The 16,966-nt window shown below is 44.6% G+C and overlaps 1 protein-coding gene across 1 annotated transcript in view; it reads left to right on the top strand.

Moving 5' to 3' along the window:
• COP1 (COP1 E3 ubiquitin ligase) overlaps positions 1-15,736 on the top strand; it is a 225,155-nt gene extending 209,419 nt beyond the window's left edge. The window contains exons 19-20 of the mRNA XM_048860296.2: positions 11,857-11,901; positions 14,546-15,736. Coding sequence (XP_048716253.2) covers positions 11,857-11,901; positions 14,546-14,563 — 63 coding nt within the window. The 3' untranslated portion in view covers positions 14,564-15,736. The remainder of the gene's footprint in view (positions 1-11,856; positions 11,902-14,545) is intronic.
• Positions 15,737-16,966: the final 1,230 nt, after the last annotated feature.

Here is a 16,966-nt window from a genome sequence, read left to right as displayed (position 1 = left end):
ATATAGGGTCCTGTAGAGAGTCTGTGAACTTCTGTGTGATAAAAAAACACATACACGTTTGTACCAGACATGACACAAATTGGGCAACTCCCTCTATTTATTTTTACACACACACACACTCACACACATACACACACAAAGATTGTCTCTCACTTTGTGAATAATTTCATTGTTAAAAATATACAGGTATCAAGTATAAACTCTTTAAAAAAAAAAATAAAAATAATATAAAAAAAAAAATCCCATGTTTTATATTAACAGCTGAATCTGGAAAGAGACACCTGAGTGCGTTCTTGCGTTTTCTAGGCTGTTGCACATTTCTTTCCAAATAATCCGCATTTTGATCTTTCTTTGTGTTGAAGAGACTTGATCTTCACATGTGAAAAGGAAAATAATTGTCAGAATGATGTACAGAATTCATGTTAGCAGTGTTGGTCCCAGGAATTTCAGGAGACAGCATGGGTGAGGTAATATATTTTCTGCAAGTGTTTGCACATGTCTATTCCACTGTGGGTATGTATGCATTCCATGCGCAGTTGTCAGGGAACTTTTTTCTCTCAACAGTACTTACTGCACTGGCCTGTGTGCCCTCTGTCATTACATGAGGCATCAAGTAGGTATACGAGTGTGGTGCTGCCCCTAATGTCCCTCAGTTCCTTCTTACCACCGGTGACTTTTGTAGGAGCAATTTCAGACTTCTTATGCCTAATTCTTCCCTCGCTCCTTTTTGTATGTTCTCTGTTACTGTTGGAAATGAATGAGTTAGTTGAGTTAAATTTTAGTGCTGGGTTTTAGTTTTTAGATCTTTTTGATTAAAATTAAACTTTTGGTATCAGAACTCTCTCTAAAAGAAAAGGAGTACTTGTGGCACCTTAGAGACTAACCAATTTATTTGAGCATGAGCTTTCGTGAGCTGTAGCTCACGAAAGCTCATGCTCAAATAAATTGGTTAGTCTCTAAGGTGCCACAAGTACTCCTTTTCTTTTTGCGAATACAGACTAACACGGCTGTTACTCTGAGAACTCTCTCTGGGGTTTAAGTCCTGCCGGTCTTGCAACAAGCCTGTGCTGGTCAATGACCCGCATCTGTCTTGCCTGAAATGTTTGGGAGAATCCCATAGCAGTGACAAATGTCAGGTTTGTAAAGGTTTTGAGCTCCACTCAAAGATAGAGCAGCCAGGCTCAAGTGTCTGCTAAAGGGGGTAGCTTGGCTTCAATACAGAGTACTGCACCAGAGGTGTGTGAGGCTCCTTGATCCCTTTTGCCAGCACTGAAGAAAAGGCACAGGCCCTCCTCAGTTCTTTGGTACCAAAACCTGCTAGAAGATGTTCGGGGGAGAAGCTTCCCCCAGACCACTCAGTGGCTAAGAAAAAGGGATCGCTGCCTCCAGAACCTGTGCCAGGTCTGTCAGAGCCATCCCCTGAAAGATCCTTGTGTCCTGCTTGTCAGACACCTTTTAACAATTCCCCGAAACGCTACACAGCGCGTTTCCATGGACACTACGGACTCTGCATCATCACAAAGAAACTGCCTCCAAAAGATGAACAAAAGTGCTACGCACAATACATTAGTCCCGCCCATAGGCAAAAAGTTATTTCTGTAGTTCACATGGGAGTAGTCTGGGTAGGGATCTGATTTGCAGGTCTAGGGTTCAAACCCGCTGATGACCCATATTGGAGTCTCATATAGTTTCATGTGACAGAATTCCTCTTTCCAGATTCCTTTTTTTAAAAAACTGGTTTATTCATACAATGAGAAGATATCCTTTTAAAGCAGGTTTTATACTGAGAAACCATCATAGTCTATTAATTATGGCACGGTGTGTAGCAAAGCATAGGTGTTCCATCATTTGACCATTTTTCACACATTTCAGTGGCTTGAGTCACACATAGGAAGGATTGAAGGTTGAGAGATAGGATGGCTAATAGCAAATGCTTTAGTGAAATGAGGGCAATCTTTCCTGAAAACTGCCTGTGGTTTCAATCTCATTGGGCAGGGGGGATGGCAAATGGCAGCCAACTTTACTTGGAACATGAATATATGTTCCAAATTAGCTGGCAGTGAGTGTTAACTATTTGCAAAGTGTGATGATAAACTAACCCTTTCTTAGTAAAATGGGTCTGGGAGGGGGGAAAGGGTCAGGCTCCAGAAAATGTTTTCATAATGGTCCCATTTGAAATTAATCTAAATAAGTTTAGTTGAAAATTCCCAAAATATTCAAACTTTACCCTCAGAGTGTGCTGTAAATTTGGAGAAAATGTCATCCTAAAAAAGAGGGTGAATTCTTTTAAGTGTGAAAAGTAACTGGATATAACAGTAGCAAGCACACCAGATAAAAAGGTGATCCCTGCTCCAAATGGTTACAGTCAAATTAATCTTTTCAGTAAACTGTAGCTTCAGCACATCAAACTATTTCTGACGTTCATTGCAGTGTGTAGCACCATCACAATCGGTAGCATTAAGGGCATGACCGAAATGAAAATCAAATACCTTGATATTTCCTTTGCCAAACTTTTCTTCCTCTTGTTTCTACAATCAGGGCCATGGGTGTAACATAATGTAGCAATTTTACCTTCAGTGGAAAATGTAGCTAGATCAGGTTCCAGTCTGTTAGTCTGACAAAACCAAACTTTAAAAGGTTAATGGCCCTTATGAAATGCCCTTGCATTATTTATGCATTTTTCTCTTGGACTTGCTAGTTTACAAGGCTGGAGAGCTTTGTTTGTTTAGACGCTCAATACAGTTCTTTCACTTCAAGTACTTTTTTTGTTCTCAGTAAGACTACATTTCATGTGGTGTCTTTTGTAGTGGGTTTTTTTTTAGCTACCACATTCAAAGATAATCTGTGTAATTGGTACATAAAAAATACCTTAATTTAGTATCTCATTTCAAACAGAGTAATTGAGAATGTGCTTAGAAATCAGCATCCTGGCTTTCCTATTCCTCAGACAAATTACAACTATTACTTCAGGCATATTTTTATCAGGCTGTGATATTTTGCATTTGAGTTTTGTAGACAAGGAAGAGGGGCCCTCACAGACAGGGTTATATCAAGAAAAAGAAATTATCTGCATGGTGTTTATGTTAATCCTTTTTATTTTGAACCTCTTCAGGATAGGATCACGTTTCTAGATCACGGAGAAAACATGTGAAGCACACGTTCATAGTCCCAGGAGATCACCTTTGGCAGGATGAATAGTAATGTTCTGGGGCATTTAAGATAGCTACAGCTTGAGTTTTTTATTGATCTCTAATGGCAAAAAAAAAAAATTAAATTGCAGAGCTCTCCATTTCCAAGCCTGGTACTTTACCGGGTTTTGTATCCCCAACTCCTAGGAAGATTACGTGTTTCTCGGAAGGAAATATGACAGGAAGGTACTTTGGTGCATTAGCTTAGGTTTTAATCTATGGCCTCTAAAATTCTGGTTTGGGGGACAAAGCAAATGAAAAAATAGGAAAGGGACAGGCTTTCCTCTCCTTTTTTGCTTTCTCCCAGCACACCCCCCCCCCCCAAATAATGGGTGTTTTATGCCTGTGGATCCAGCCTGAAGCGTTGAGGTCCCTGTCCCAGCAGCTCCAATACAAGGGACCAGTTTTTGGCAGAGCTGTACTAGGGAAGCTTAGGCAGCCACTGCCTGTGCCATGCTTGATTCTCATCAGTGCCCATCTAGTTTTCATTTTTAGGAATGCTACAACTCACCCAAACTGCCTGAGGTTGTGGGGAGGAAAGGGGGAGAGAGACTCAGTACTTGATGATTCTCTTACAACTGTCTTTCATTAATGACAAGATTGGGCACAGATGAGTGGCTATCGAGAGGCTTATTAATATGTAGCTGGGTCTGAGTGGTTGAGTGGAGCTTTCAGTCACTGTCTGAAACAGTGTTTGTCTTTGAGTACATGTCAGTGTGGATCCCACTGTATATATGCAGGCGCCCAAGATCAGCCTTTTGAATAGCAGCATCTGTTTGGGCTGCATATACACACTTGTGCTGCGTCATATTCTCAAACAAATACATAAGGGACAGGACAATTGTGACTCTCCCTCAGTTTCCCTTTACCACCTACAGCAGTGAGACAAAACCTGGTGTGTGTTTGACCTTCTAATTCTTAGCTTTGAGAATTTCTTCAAACTGCTCAAAACTTCCAGCACATTTCTAATTCTCTGAGCAATGACCACTGTGAATGCTATCATCCCATATAAACTGAACATTTATGGTCAAGCTCCCCTGAAAGTTCCCATACGGATCCCCCACCTCATCCCCCATACAGGTCTTATCAACATGGCAGATCCAAAATCGGCAGTCTTCAAGCCCTGACTGTCCTGCAATGGACTTCCATTGAAAGGTGGACAAAGCAATGGCCTCTGCTGCGTAAGAGAGTCCCATTATCCTTTCGTTCTCTGCAAGAATGTAGAAGTCACAAGACATGTGATTGCTCCCAAAGATGAAACTTCAATCTATGAAAGTCTCTTCAGGTCCTGAGGAGATGAACTTCAGAGTTCTGGTAGCAGACAAGCCAGCTTCCTCTAGCGCCATGTCTAGCAGACAAGTGATATCAAAGACTAATGCAGAGAAGATTGTGCTAAGTAAAGACACCTGAGCATATAGGTGATCTATCTTTGTGAGTCTCTGGAGTCTCTGTCTCTGTTTGGAGTAGCCCCTCTGAGTGCTAGACTTCAGTACAATGGGTCAGCGGTTCTCAACTGGGGGTCCACAGTGCCCTGGGGGGCATCAAGCCCTTTCAGGGGGACTCGTAGGCCCCCATGGCTGCAGCCCCAGTGCCCCCTGTGGGGCTAACGCTGGGAGCTGCAGGGCCAGAGCCCTGGTTTTCCCCATGGGGCAGAAGTCCTGAGCCCATGGACAGACATAGGGGGCATTGCCCCACCAAACTGCAGTGCCGTACCCAGAGCAGGGCAGTCCTGGGGGCAGCTCCACACACACACACTCCTCCTCCTCCTTTCCCTGAGGCCCTCACCCCTGGCCAGGTCGGAGCTGGGAAGCTGGAGCCGGGCAATGCAGAGAGCTACTGCTTTGGCTGGTGCCATGCAGGGGGCAGCCACAGCATTCTCCTGTCATCTGCTGGTACCCAGGGTTGCAGCTACTCCTCAGCTCCCAGCCTCCTTTGACTGCTCCCTCAGTCTGTAAGGGGTGCCTGGGCAAAGGGACCTGGTTCTGGGAGGCAGAGCCTTCGGGGAGCAACAACTGTAGGGGGACCCAGCACACAGCCCCTAGCTAACCCTTCTCTGCACCTGAACTGCTCCCCTGTCCACACACAGCCCCTAGATTACCCCCCACATCTGCACACAGCCCCTAATTAACCCCCGAGCCAACCCCTGTCCGCACACAGCCCCTAGCTACCCTCTGCCGGCATTGAGTGACTTTCAAACTTTGAGTTGAGGCCCCCGCTTTCAGTTATAATTTTTGGTTGCCCACACACACACACCCCCAGACAGGCTGGTGGCCTGCTGTGGTGAGTTGGGATGGAGTGGTCGCTCCCTCCCCCGTCCCCACTGTGCAGAGCTGTCTCTCTGCCCACCAGGCCCTCTCTTCTTCCTCTTCCCCCACCCCCCCCCCGCAAAAGAGAAGTCAAACTATGCCTATACCCAAGGGCGCTCCCTTCCCTTTCTCCCCTCTTCCCCCCTCCCCCCGCCCGCCCTGGACCCTGCAGTCTTTATAGCATGGCGGGGGCGGGGGGCGCTCAGAAATGCAAAGGTTGACAATCCCTACTGTAGGTGTCAGTGTAGTGTTCACTGCCAGTGCTATCTGTGACACCAGTGGGATTGGCTTCAGTGACTTGAACCGTGTATTGTTCTCCTGAAACTTACTGAGCCTCCATTCAGTACAGGATTGGGTCATTCAGTGTGCCACCTTTCCCTTAAATCCATCTTTCTGGCTGCAGTAACCTCTGCATTGAAGGTTGGAGAGTTCCAAGTCCTTATGGTCAGACCTCCTTATACATCCTTTCAGCCACAAGATGTTTGAGATCACACCCTAGCTTTATCTCTAAGATGATATTGGAGTTTCACCTAAATTGATCAGTTACCCTATCAGTCTTCCTCCTGAAGCAACACTTGACTCCAGGAAAGAAGAGGGTACATACCTAGGACATTTCCAGAGCTTTTCTGTTACCTTGACAGAACCAAACTGTTCAGACTGTCTCCTCCTTTCTTTGTGGCTATTTGGGGCTCATCAAAAGGCAGGCCATCTCATCACAGGGAACCTCTAGTGGACCAGTGCCTTTTCCCTCCAAATGCCAGGATGCGCTTCACTAGGGCACATGCAGTTTCTTTGGCCTATTTCCGAGAGACAGCAGTAAGGAGTAGCCCACTGACTTTTGTCAAACATTATGCTTTTGCGTGGCAGCCAGGGCCAATGCCAAGTTCAGAAGAGCTGGTAGTTCAGTTTTTGACTAGTGCTGCTGACATTCCTCATTCCTACTATCCAGACAGGATACTGCTTGCCAGCCACCTGGACTGGAAGAAAAGTTACTTACCCTACAGTAACTGGTTCTCTGAGATGTTGTAGTCATGGATCCCATGACCTGCCTTCCGTCCTTGATGATCAGAGTCCACAGTAAATTTGATTTGGGAGGGAACTCAGGGATGGGGTGGGTGTCACTCCCTCCCTGGCCTTTATGTCCTTATGCAGGAGCCTGTGGTGGCACTGGGTGCACGTGAGGCCTCAATGGACACTTCTATTCTGTTGCGTGTGTGAGGTGCATGCACCTCTAGAGTGAGATCCAACACCTCAAAGAATTACAGCTACTCTACGGTAAGCAACAGTTCTTTATACAATTCAGTCTGGGAGAGTGGAGGTCCCTGTCCTCACAGTAAGTTGTCATGCCTTTTGATGGCATCTAAGATATGCTGATAAAGGCCATGATATGTTCTGGGCATTTTTCAAAGAACCTTAAAATTGAGTTTATGGCTCCTGTTAAGCATTAAAATCAACCCTAGAGATGGCGCAAACTGGACAACTGTTTATGTATACACAGGCAAAAAGATAATTACACACATGTGCATCTGTCACCAGTTGTAAATCTACAGATCACATGCCATGTGAATAATTTTTATTTCACAGCCTGCTTAGGTTTTTAATGCATTGAGCATAATGGCTGTTTTATAGGCAATACAAAGGGGAAGAGAATTGCTCCTCCAGGGGATAAAAAAGTTACTTAGATTGTGCCCCCATAGAAGCAACCACAGTGCTAGAGTGCTTTGACAAGTAAGTGGCCATTTGTTCAGTGACAGACATGGTGCTAATTTCCCCTGTGTCTGCTCCTGTTTGTGTGCTGGGGATGAAAGCAGCAGATCAGTAATTATCTCAGACCCAGAGAGGAGTTCTGCTGGAAAAACAGCAGATTCTCAGGAAAGAGTGTATTTAGCTGGTAAAGCTGCCTATTGAGCCAGAGCTCATTTACAGTGGTGCCCTGACAGACTGCAGCAGCGATGCAGAATTACCAGTCATTCACAATGCAAACAAGAATCATTCACAACCAACAATCTTGCACTTATCAGCTCCAGCTCTTTGTACTAGACATTTGATATGTTTATGCTCCTCCCTTGTCTCCAAAAATTAGTCAGATATCTCAGGTTTCAGAGTAGCAGCCATGTTACTCTGTATTCGCAAAAAGAAAAGGAGGACTTGTGGCATCTTAGAGACTAACCAATTTATTTAAGCATAAGCTTTCGTGAGCTACAGCTCACTTCATCCACTGAATGCATCCGATGAAGTGAGCTGTAGCTCACGAAAGCTTATGCTCAAATAAATTGGTTAGTCTCTAAGATGCCACAAGTACTCCTTTTCAGATATCTCAGTGTGATCTAGTTGTCAGGCATTTTAGTCCCAACATTGTTTGTTTCTGTACATGTTTATCAAAGATTTTCCTTAATGACATAAGTGTCCTTGTGTTTTGGCATAATGTTCTGATGCTTTAAATTGAGAAGTTGTGGCATTCTCAGACAGTGCCAATATCAAGACTGTCCTCTTATCCAGTGTAAGAATTGAAATGGGGACTTCATTGGTTCTTTTTAGGGCATATTTTCTACACAAGTGCTTTGGCTTAGAGGGTCACAAGTGAGATGCTACCTAGAGTTCTTGCTAATCCTGTAATGGACGCTATCCAGGGATGATCAAATCCATTTGTAACGCAGTAGTCCAGTGGTTTATCAAAAGGCAACTATTGTTAGATAACTAGCTTTTTATGTTGAATAATAGATCAGTTTTTCTCTCCCTTTGTTTCAAAGCTGGTGGTCCTGCAGACGTCAGAACTTCATGATAAGGCAGTTTTTAGCCTAGTCTTGCTATGTGCTGAGCTAACAGTGTGTTCACCTCTGATGCTACAAAGTGCCAGCATCTACCAGTTTTACACTCAGCTGGTTTAAGCAAGCTGTTTTCCTCCAACTCTCACACAGAATGCAAGTGTATAATGCTCCTTTGAAGTGGGGATACTCTGTTCACTGAGATTATTAAAAATGTATTTGTGAAGTGATAGGATAATTAAACCCAATTCATTTGAGGATGAATACCTTTTCTGAGACCGATCTTTCCATTTATCTTGCTGCTTCTAATAGCTGTTGCTTTTAGACCAAGCAGTTTGGCAGTAAACACTACAATTGCTGGTATTGCATGGCTAGAAAAGAAGGAATGTAGGAGACCATTCTGAGAAGTGTGATTCTGCCTCTTTGAGTTCTTTTTCAGGGTTCTTCCTCCCTCCAGGAGTTATTTCTTTTAACTTATTGATAATCTCTCTCCTTTTTGTCTTTCTTTTTGGATCTTTCCCGTACCTTGTCTCCCGCCAAAGCATCTGAAGTGGGTGGACTTGAGTGTGTAGGAGACAGCAGGCACGCTCTCATCCAGAGCCTGCAATTTGGGAACTTAATATTCCTGGGGATCTACCAGACTGGTGAAGCAGGCCATATAAATAGACAACCGAGGTGTGCCTAGTTTGACTCTCTATACCAATGGTTCTCAGCCCGTGGACCACTTACAGCCCAATCAGCACACAGCTGTGACCCATGTGACATCCTCAGGGCCACATAGGTAGTATGCATGTGGATGCGGTTCACGTAACACATAATGAGCTGCATATGCAGCCCACAGCGGTAAATAGGTTGAGAACCACTTCTCTATACATGCCTGAGAGAGGTACCTACATCAAATATCTCTAGCATAGAATCATAGAATATTAGGATTGGAAGAGACCTCAGGAAGTCATCTAGTCCAATCCCCTACTCAAAGCAGGACCAATACCAACTAAATCATCCCAGCCAAGGCTTTGTCAAGCTGGGTCTTAAAAAAAAATCTAAGGATGGAGACTCCACCACCTCCCTAGGTAACCCATTCTAGTGCTTCACCACCCTCCAAGTGAAATAGTTTCCTAATATTCAACCTAAACCTCCTCCACTGCAACTTGAGACCATTGCTCCTTGTTCTGTCATCTGCCACCACTGAGAACAGCCGAGCTCCATCCTCTTTGGAATCCCCCTTTCAGGTAGTTGAAGGCTGCTATCAAATCCCCCCTCACTCTTCTCTTCTGCAGACTAAATAACCCCAGTTCCCTCAGCCTCTCCTCGTAAGTCATGTGCCCCAGACCCCTAATCATTTTTGTTGCCTTCTGCTGGACTCTCCAATTTGTCCACATCCCTTCTGTAGTGGGGGTGGGACCAAAACTGGACGCAGTACTCCAGGTGTGGCCTCACCAGTGCTGAATAGAGGGGAATAATCACTTCCTCGATCTGCTGGCAGTGCTCTACTAATACAGCCCAATATGCCATTGGCCTTCTTGGCAATGAGGGCACACTGCTGACTCATCCAGCTTCTCATCCACTGTAATCCCCAGGTCCTTTTCTGCAGAACTGCTGCTTAACAGACAGTCCCCAGCCTTTAGCGGTGCATGGGATTCTTCCTTCCTAAGTGCAAGATTCTGCACTTGTCCTTGTTGAACCTCCTCAGATTTCTTTTGGACCAATGCTCCTCCAGTTTTGTCTAGGTCACTCTGGACCCTATCCCTACCCTCCAGCTTATCTACCTTTCCCCCCAGCTTAGTGTCATCTGAGAACTTGCTGAGGGTGCAATTAATCCCATCATTCAGATAACTGATAAAGATGTTGGACAAAACCAACCCCAGAACCGACCCCTGGGGCACTCCGCTTGATGCCGGCTGCCAACTAGACATGGAGCCATTGATCACTATTCGTTGAGCCCGACAATCTAGCCGCCTTTCTATCCACCTTATAGTCCATTCATCCAATCCATACTTCTTTAATTTGCTGGCAAGAATACTGTTGGAGACCATATCAAAAGCTTTGCTAAAGTTAAGGTATATCATGTTCACTGCTTTCCCCATATTCACAGAGCCAGTTATCTCATCATAGAAGGCAATCAGGTGGGTAGGCATGACTTGCCCTTGGTGAATCCATGTTGACTGTTCATGATCACCTTCCTCTCCTCCAAGTGCTTCAAAATGGATTCCTTGAGGACCTGCTCCATGATTTTGCCAGGGACTGAAGTGAGGCTGACCAGTCTGTAGTTCCCCGAGTGTTCTCTCTTCCCTTTTTTAAAGATGGGCACTATATTTGCCTTTTTCCAATTGTCCGGAACCTCCCATGATCACCACAAATTTTCAGAGATAATGGCCGATGGCTCTGCAAACACGTCAGCCAACTCCCTCAGCACCCTTGGATGCATTAGATCTGGACCCATGGACTTGTGCACATCCGGCTTTTCTAAATAGTCCTTAACCTGTTCTTTCACCAATGAGGGCTGCTTACCTCCTCCCCATACTGTTTCCTAGTGCAACAGTCTGGGAGCTGACCTTGTCTGTGAAGACTGAGGCAAAAAAAAGCATTGAGTACTTCAGCTTTTTCCACATCATCTGTCGCTATGTTGCCTCCCCCATTCAGTAAGGGTACCACACTTTCCCTGACCATCTTCTTGTTGCTAACATACTTGTAGAAACCCTTCTTGTTACCCTTCACATCCCTTGCTAGCTGCAACTCCAGTTGTGCCTTGGCCTTCCTGATTACACCCCTGCATGCTCTAGCAATATTTTTATACTCCTCCCTAGTCATCTGTCTGAATTTCCACTTCTTGTAAGCTTTCTTTTTGAGTTTAAACTCATTGAAGATTTCACTGTTAAGCCAAGCTGGTCACCTGCCATATTTGCTATTCTTTCTGCACTTTGGGATGGTTTGTTCCTATGGCTTCTTTTAAAATACAGCTAGCACTCCTGGACTCCTTGCCCCCTCATATTAACTTCCCAGGGGATCCTGCCCATCAGTTCCCTAAGGGAGTCAAAGTCTGCTTCTGAAGTCCAGCATCCTTCAGGCCAGAGCCAAAGTCCTCTGATTCTCTTCCTTTTGAACTGCTGTATTTTCTGACCCTTCTGATTTGTGTGTGAGAAGCTGTTGTATTCCTCTTTTTATTTTCTATTTCAGATTTCTTGGCTGTTTAATTGGGCATGTTGTCTTAGTTGGAGGGTTTTGGAGTCATGTTAATTATTCAGTTCAGTTTGGTTTCGTTTAGGCACCAGAGACCTTTGTATACATATTGCCAAGAGATAAGTGATGATTATACTACTTGTCTTCTTCAGAGGCGTATTGTGACGATTAATTTGTGTTTGTAATTTACTTTCAAGATTTAAATGTCTGTGCAAGCACTAAGGATTGTTGCTTCCTAATTCTTCAAGTTTATGTAATCTTTCAAAATAAGATTTCTGGCCACAAAAGCCCAACAGAAATGGCAGGAGTTAAATTCCTTTGAAATCAGACAAGTGTTTAATGTTTAAAATCAGTCCCCTACTCTATGCCCCCTCTGAACCCTCATTGCAAACTCTGATGGCTCCTCTTCTTTTTCAGGAATCCAATGTGCTCATCGCTGCTAACAGCCAGGGTACAATTAAGGTAAGTTATTTCCTGCATCTCCATTTTTAAACGCTTGAATCCATTCTGAGGGGGCAAGGTCATAACTCTGCAGCCAGAAGAAGCCGTTAAAAGAGGTCATCCCATCTGTGGGTGTTTGTAGCTTCAGCGATGCATTTGCCTGTGGCACAAGCTGGAGAGGAGAATAAAATGAACTGAAAGCAGAGAAGCCAAGTTAGGAGGCAGGTGTGAAAAGGTGGTGGCAACTGTCCAGCAGCCACTGTGCTGTTGCCAGTGCTCAGGGGCTCTCTGCAGCACACGAGAGACACCGACATGGAGCGGGAAAGCTTGAAACATTTTGCAGTATGTTACCCTTGAGATTAGCCGTGTAATGCTGTTCTTTTTTCACATAGGGGTTGTGTTCCTGTACTAACGCATAGGCTCTGTTTCATTTGCCATAAAAGCCATTAGAGTTTTGTCATCAATCCAAAAGTGACTGTGGCTTTACTATTGAAGTGCAAGACTTCAATTTAATGTTGTGCCGCTCGCATGCACGCACGTGCATATGCATTCATGTTTGCATGCTAATCTCTGTGGCTATGAGCCACAAATTGAGGAGGCTTTATCTTAACACCTTGGTGTTAGCCCAGCGGTTCTCAAGCTGTGGGTCGCGTTGCCATTTTAATAGGGTTGCCAGGGCCAGCATTAGACTTGCTGGGACCAAGAGCTGAAGCCTAAGTTCCACCCCCACGCGGGGCTCAGGCTGCGACCCCCTCATCCCCCACCCGAGGCGGCGGGCTCCACCCCATTCCTGGGGTCATGTAGTAACTTTGTTGTCAGAAGTGGGTCATGGTGCAATGAAGTTTGAGAACCCCTGTGTTAGCCAAATGCAGTCCTTTGGCTACTACCACTGAGTTAGGGTGCCGTAATGAATCATGCTGAAATCCAAACTCTCAGCAATAAGAACTGATATTCCAAACGAGCACATGCTCCACTCACCTTTTTTCATTCCTAGCACAGAAATCTGTGCCTACAGACAACAGCTTGCAAAACTCGACTGACTGCCTCTTGCATGAAGAGGCTAGTGTTCAACAATCCTTGAACTTGCTCAGAGATCTCCTTCCCTTTCCCATAGGGACTGTGTGTGGCGTGACGGCTAATTAGAACTGCAAACTTACCTTTTAAACTTAAATTTAAAGTCAGATTTCTTAAAATGTCAAAATTTGAGTTCAGTCTCCAGCAAGATAGTAAACAGGATGCTAGGTTGATAGCTGTGATTTGGTCTCCAGTCCTCAGGACCTCTCTCTTCACAGGCAGTCTGTAAATGAATCTGTCCCTGGTACTTTATCACCAAATGGTGATGCTGACACTCTTTGCTTGTTGTCGACCTGGTGGTTCCATGAACCTCAGAATTTGCACGCTTTCCACTTTCTGATTGTCAGAACTACACATCATAGCTCATGCCACACAGACTGGCCCCAGAGCGTGATCAGCAACATTAGCCTCCATTGGGACTTAATCCCCTTAGCCCTAGAGGCTTGGTGCCTAAATGGCTTTGTAGTCAAGCTCTAGCCTTTTCTTGTAATTGTTGATTAGTGTTTCACAATCCATTTTCAAACTACCCAAAGGTTTCCACCCCTCGAGAGACCTGGGTTCTTTTCTCTTCCGTGCAACCAAGTCACTATGACCTTCAGTGACCACTCTAGTTCTCTGGCAAAACCTGACTGGACTTAATAGTCCTGATATTTTTATGTTAAAAACAAAAAACAGGGGAATTGAACAGGAAAAATTTCACCTCTCAATTCATTCTTATTAATCAGAAAGAAGCCCCCACCCCAAAAGGCCCCAGTGATGTGTGGTTGGTTTTTTTCTTTGCAGGGCATTTTTAACTGTTAAAGTATTCTGCATTAGCTCCCTGGTAACCCCTGCTGCAGTAGTATGTTGCATCTGCTGTCTTTTGCTCCTGGGTGATTCATTTAGTATGGTTGCAATTTGTTGTTCATTACTTCAATCAGTTCCCTGTTAGTGAAATTGGTGACACACACAGAGGTGTATGACATCCTTAAGTGAATCCAGCAGCAGGGAAAAGTTGGTTGTAAAGAGGAGATTTTGCATATACACCTAGCTTGTTAATTAATGAAGATATGAAGAGAAATGTGTAAACAGTGACAGAATTCTGGTGTTGCCTTTTTTAATTGGTGGTCAGTGGGATGGGACCAGGTTTAGGAAGAATTAATAGGGACTCCATCGGTTGCTAAGCTGATGAGTACCCACACAGCTTTGCACAATGTGCAAACTGTATGCTGTTGTGGGAAGTTCTGCCTTCCAGGGCCCCAGATCATGGTGCTGGCAGAGCTTGGAAGAGTTAGTTCATGCATGTCTGAACAGAAGGGTCTGCTGTCTCCATCAGTGCACCAGAAAGTCACTAGATTGAAAGTGCTCATTTGGAGCAAAGAAGATGAGAGGTGATTGGACAGTCTTGCATCATGTCGTGATATATCAGAACATAATGTATGCCATTTTAAAAAACAAAAGGCATGCAAGTGTTGCTTGCCAGGACCCAAGGCCCTTCAGTGACACTACTCTATGCTGGAGAACAAAAGGAAGGGAGGCAGAGTGATGTAGGAGATAATGAACACAGTAAATCTCTGTTCTAATTGCTTGTTTGCTCCCATTTTTTCACCAGGTACTGGAGCTGGTATGAAGTGTTTTCTCTCAAGGCGTGAGGTACTTGGTCCTGCCGACATGCTACAGCTTTCATTTGGGATCCTCAGTGGGGCAAGAAACCAGAACCACCTTGATATTCCTCTCCACAGTCGTCATGTTTGGTTGTTTTTTTTTGTTGTTGTTGTTGTTGTTTTTTTTCCATTTACGGACCCTATAGGACCTTTTGAAACACTGGGAACACCAGTGAACTGTCTGCCATCAAGGTTAACTCCACAGACTTTGCTGCTGCTTGTATGGTTGTCTAATTTTTATGATAGGGAAACAAATTCTTTTAAATAAAAACAAATAACAAAAAGGAATAATAAAGATTATTGAGCCACAAGGTGAAGCTGGAAGATTCTCTCTTGTTGCATATGGGAACAGATTTACTTGGGAAGGGAGCTAACAGGACCATAAAAGGGCTGTACTATGGAATCTCACACTTCTGGGTTACCTTACCTGGGGTTTTCTTTCATCCCCACAGGGGAAAAAAAATCTCTGAGCCTTACCGGGACATCGAAGCAGTTTGCTTTTAGAGCGTAAGATGTATGTGGTTTAGTTGTGTGTTGGTTTTTTAGATGCATTCAGTGTTCATGAAAATTGCCAGGTTGACAGTTCTGGAGACTGAAGTCCTCCAGATATCAACAGGAAAGTGGCAGCTTCCCCCTGCCCCTTCCAATATGCCTCAACCTTGACCTGGAGGGACTGCTTGTAAGGATGGGGTCGTTCTGTCTCCGTGCCCACAAAATCCTTGGCGCCTCTGCAGCCTGCCAACAAAACAAGGGTACCAACTGTGACGTGGACATCTCTTGACTGTGAACTGGACTGACTCCACCAAACTATTTCTCATAGGCCACCAGACTGCCATCAGCTAACAACTTCCTGCACTGCTGAGTGGGGCTGGATTTGAATCATTCAAATAGAGGTGAAAGGCTCCAGATCCTGTTACCAGAGCTCTGCTGTCATATCCAATCTGCCACGTGGCCTGTTGTTTGTCCCCAGTTCATATCATGTGGGGAAACCAAGCATTCTGAATGTTGTAATGAGGGGGGAATTTAATTGATTGTAGTGTGTTTCAAAGCCGCGACACAGGAGCTTTATTTTTAATAACCAGGCTTACACTTAATTGTACATATGGAGAGGGGGAATAAACCATCGTGCTGAGTGTTAAGTTGTTACTTTGTGAGGGGTCAAGAAGATAGAACACATTTTCATGCATGACAATAATACAGAGCTGCTAGTAACACTACCCCAGTGTAAGTTTAAAGTTGAATTAGAAGGTATACCGTTTTATCTGTTTCCACTCTTATCTGCCTGAAGACTTGCTGTGTGCATAGTGATGCCGAATGGAAATATTTTATTTACAAACATCTCACTTGAATTCACTTTGGTCCCACATTCAACTTCTCCTTTCAGTCTGGGAGTACCACATGGGTGCTGGGCTTCACTTGGTAGAAGGGAGAGTCTTGCATTCTTTCCCATCCCATTTGGGAACTAGTGTTGCCCGTCTGAAAGGCATCCTAGCTCATCCAAAGATTAATGGCTTGGTTGGAGCTTCCTAGAAGGATGAGGTGTGAGATCCTTGTGACCCCTGACCTAGGGACAGAGGAAAGAGAGAGAATAAAGGTGGGCAAAGCAAAGGAGTGGGAGTTGAGCATTGTGGAGTCTAATGCTGACTGCCATAGATGTCCCGAGTGACGTTTGGTGAGTCACTTAATTCTCCGCATGCTGATGTTATCCATTGGTGAGGGTGAGACGTGGTAGCCGTAACTGACAGGAATCATGAAGTTTATTAGTGCTAATTTGCTTATAAAGTGCTTTGAAAATCCCAACTGGGAAGATGATGTAGATGAACAAAATTACTATAGTCATCCTTAGGATTGCATCTGGCAAGGAGGAGATGAGGGTCCTCAACTCAAAATGCAATTTGGATGTGGTTTCTCAAGTGCTTTGTTTTCTTCCCTGGCTTCAGGTGTGCGTGTGGGTGGATGAGCAGGGGGGGATGGGGAATGTTCAGCAGGGGAAGGACCAATCAGAAGCAAAAGGAAGCATGACAGCAACTGCCCCACTCTAAGGTGCCATCTTCAGGTCTCAGCCATATGAGCCATGGGAATCGGCATGGCAGAAGGAAGTTCAAATGGCACCCCGGCTGTGGTCGTTTCCTCTGTCACAGGTTTGGCGTGCATGAAATGCCCAGCAAAGCAGCAGCTCTTGATTTTCATTTTGCTGCTTTTAAATATATATATTATTTTGAGGATGAGTGACTGCTTCCAGATGTTTCTCCCAGACTCAGCTCTGTCAGGGACACATTTTTTCATTGATTTCTCCAATTCAATATCTTATCCCAGGTGGCTTTGCATAATTGTCAGCTGCCCTGCCTTATATTTAGCAAGAGGGTCTC

This window comes from Caretta caretta, chromosome 8 (assembly GCF_965140235.1).
Source record: "Caretta caretta isolate rCarCar2 chromosome 8, rCarCar1.hap1, whole genome shotgun sequence".
Taxonomy (NCBI): domain Eukaryota; kingdom Metazoa; phylum Chordata; order Testudines; family Cheloniidae; genus Caretta; species Caretta caretta.
Note: the sequence above shows the minus strand (reverse complement) of the source record. Positions and strands in the feature narration are given on the sequence as shown.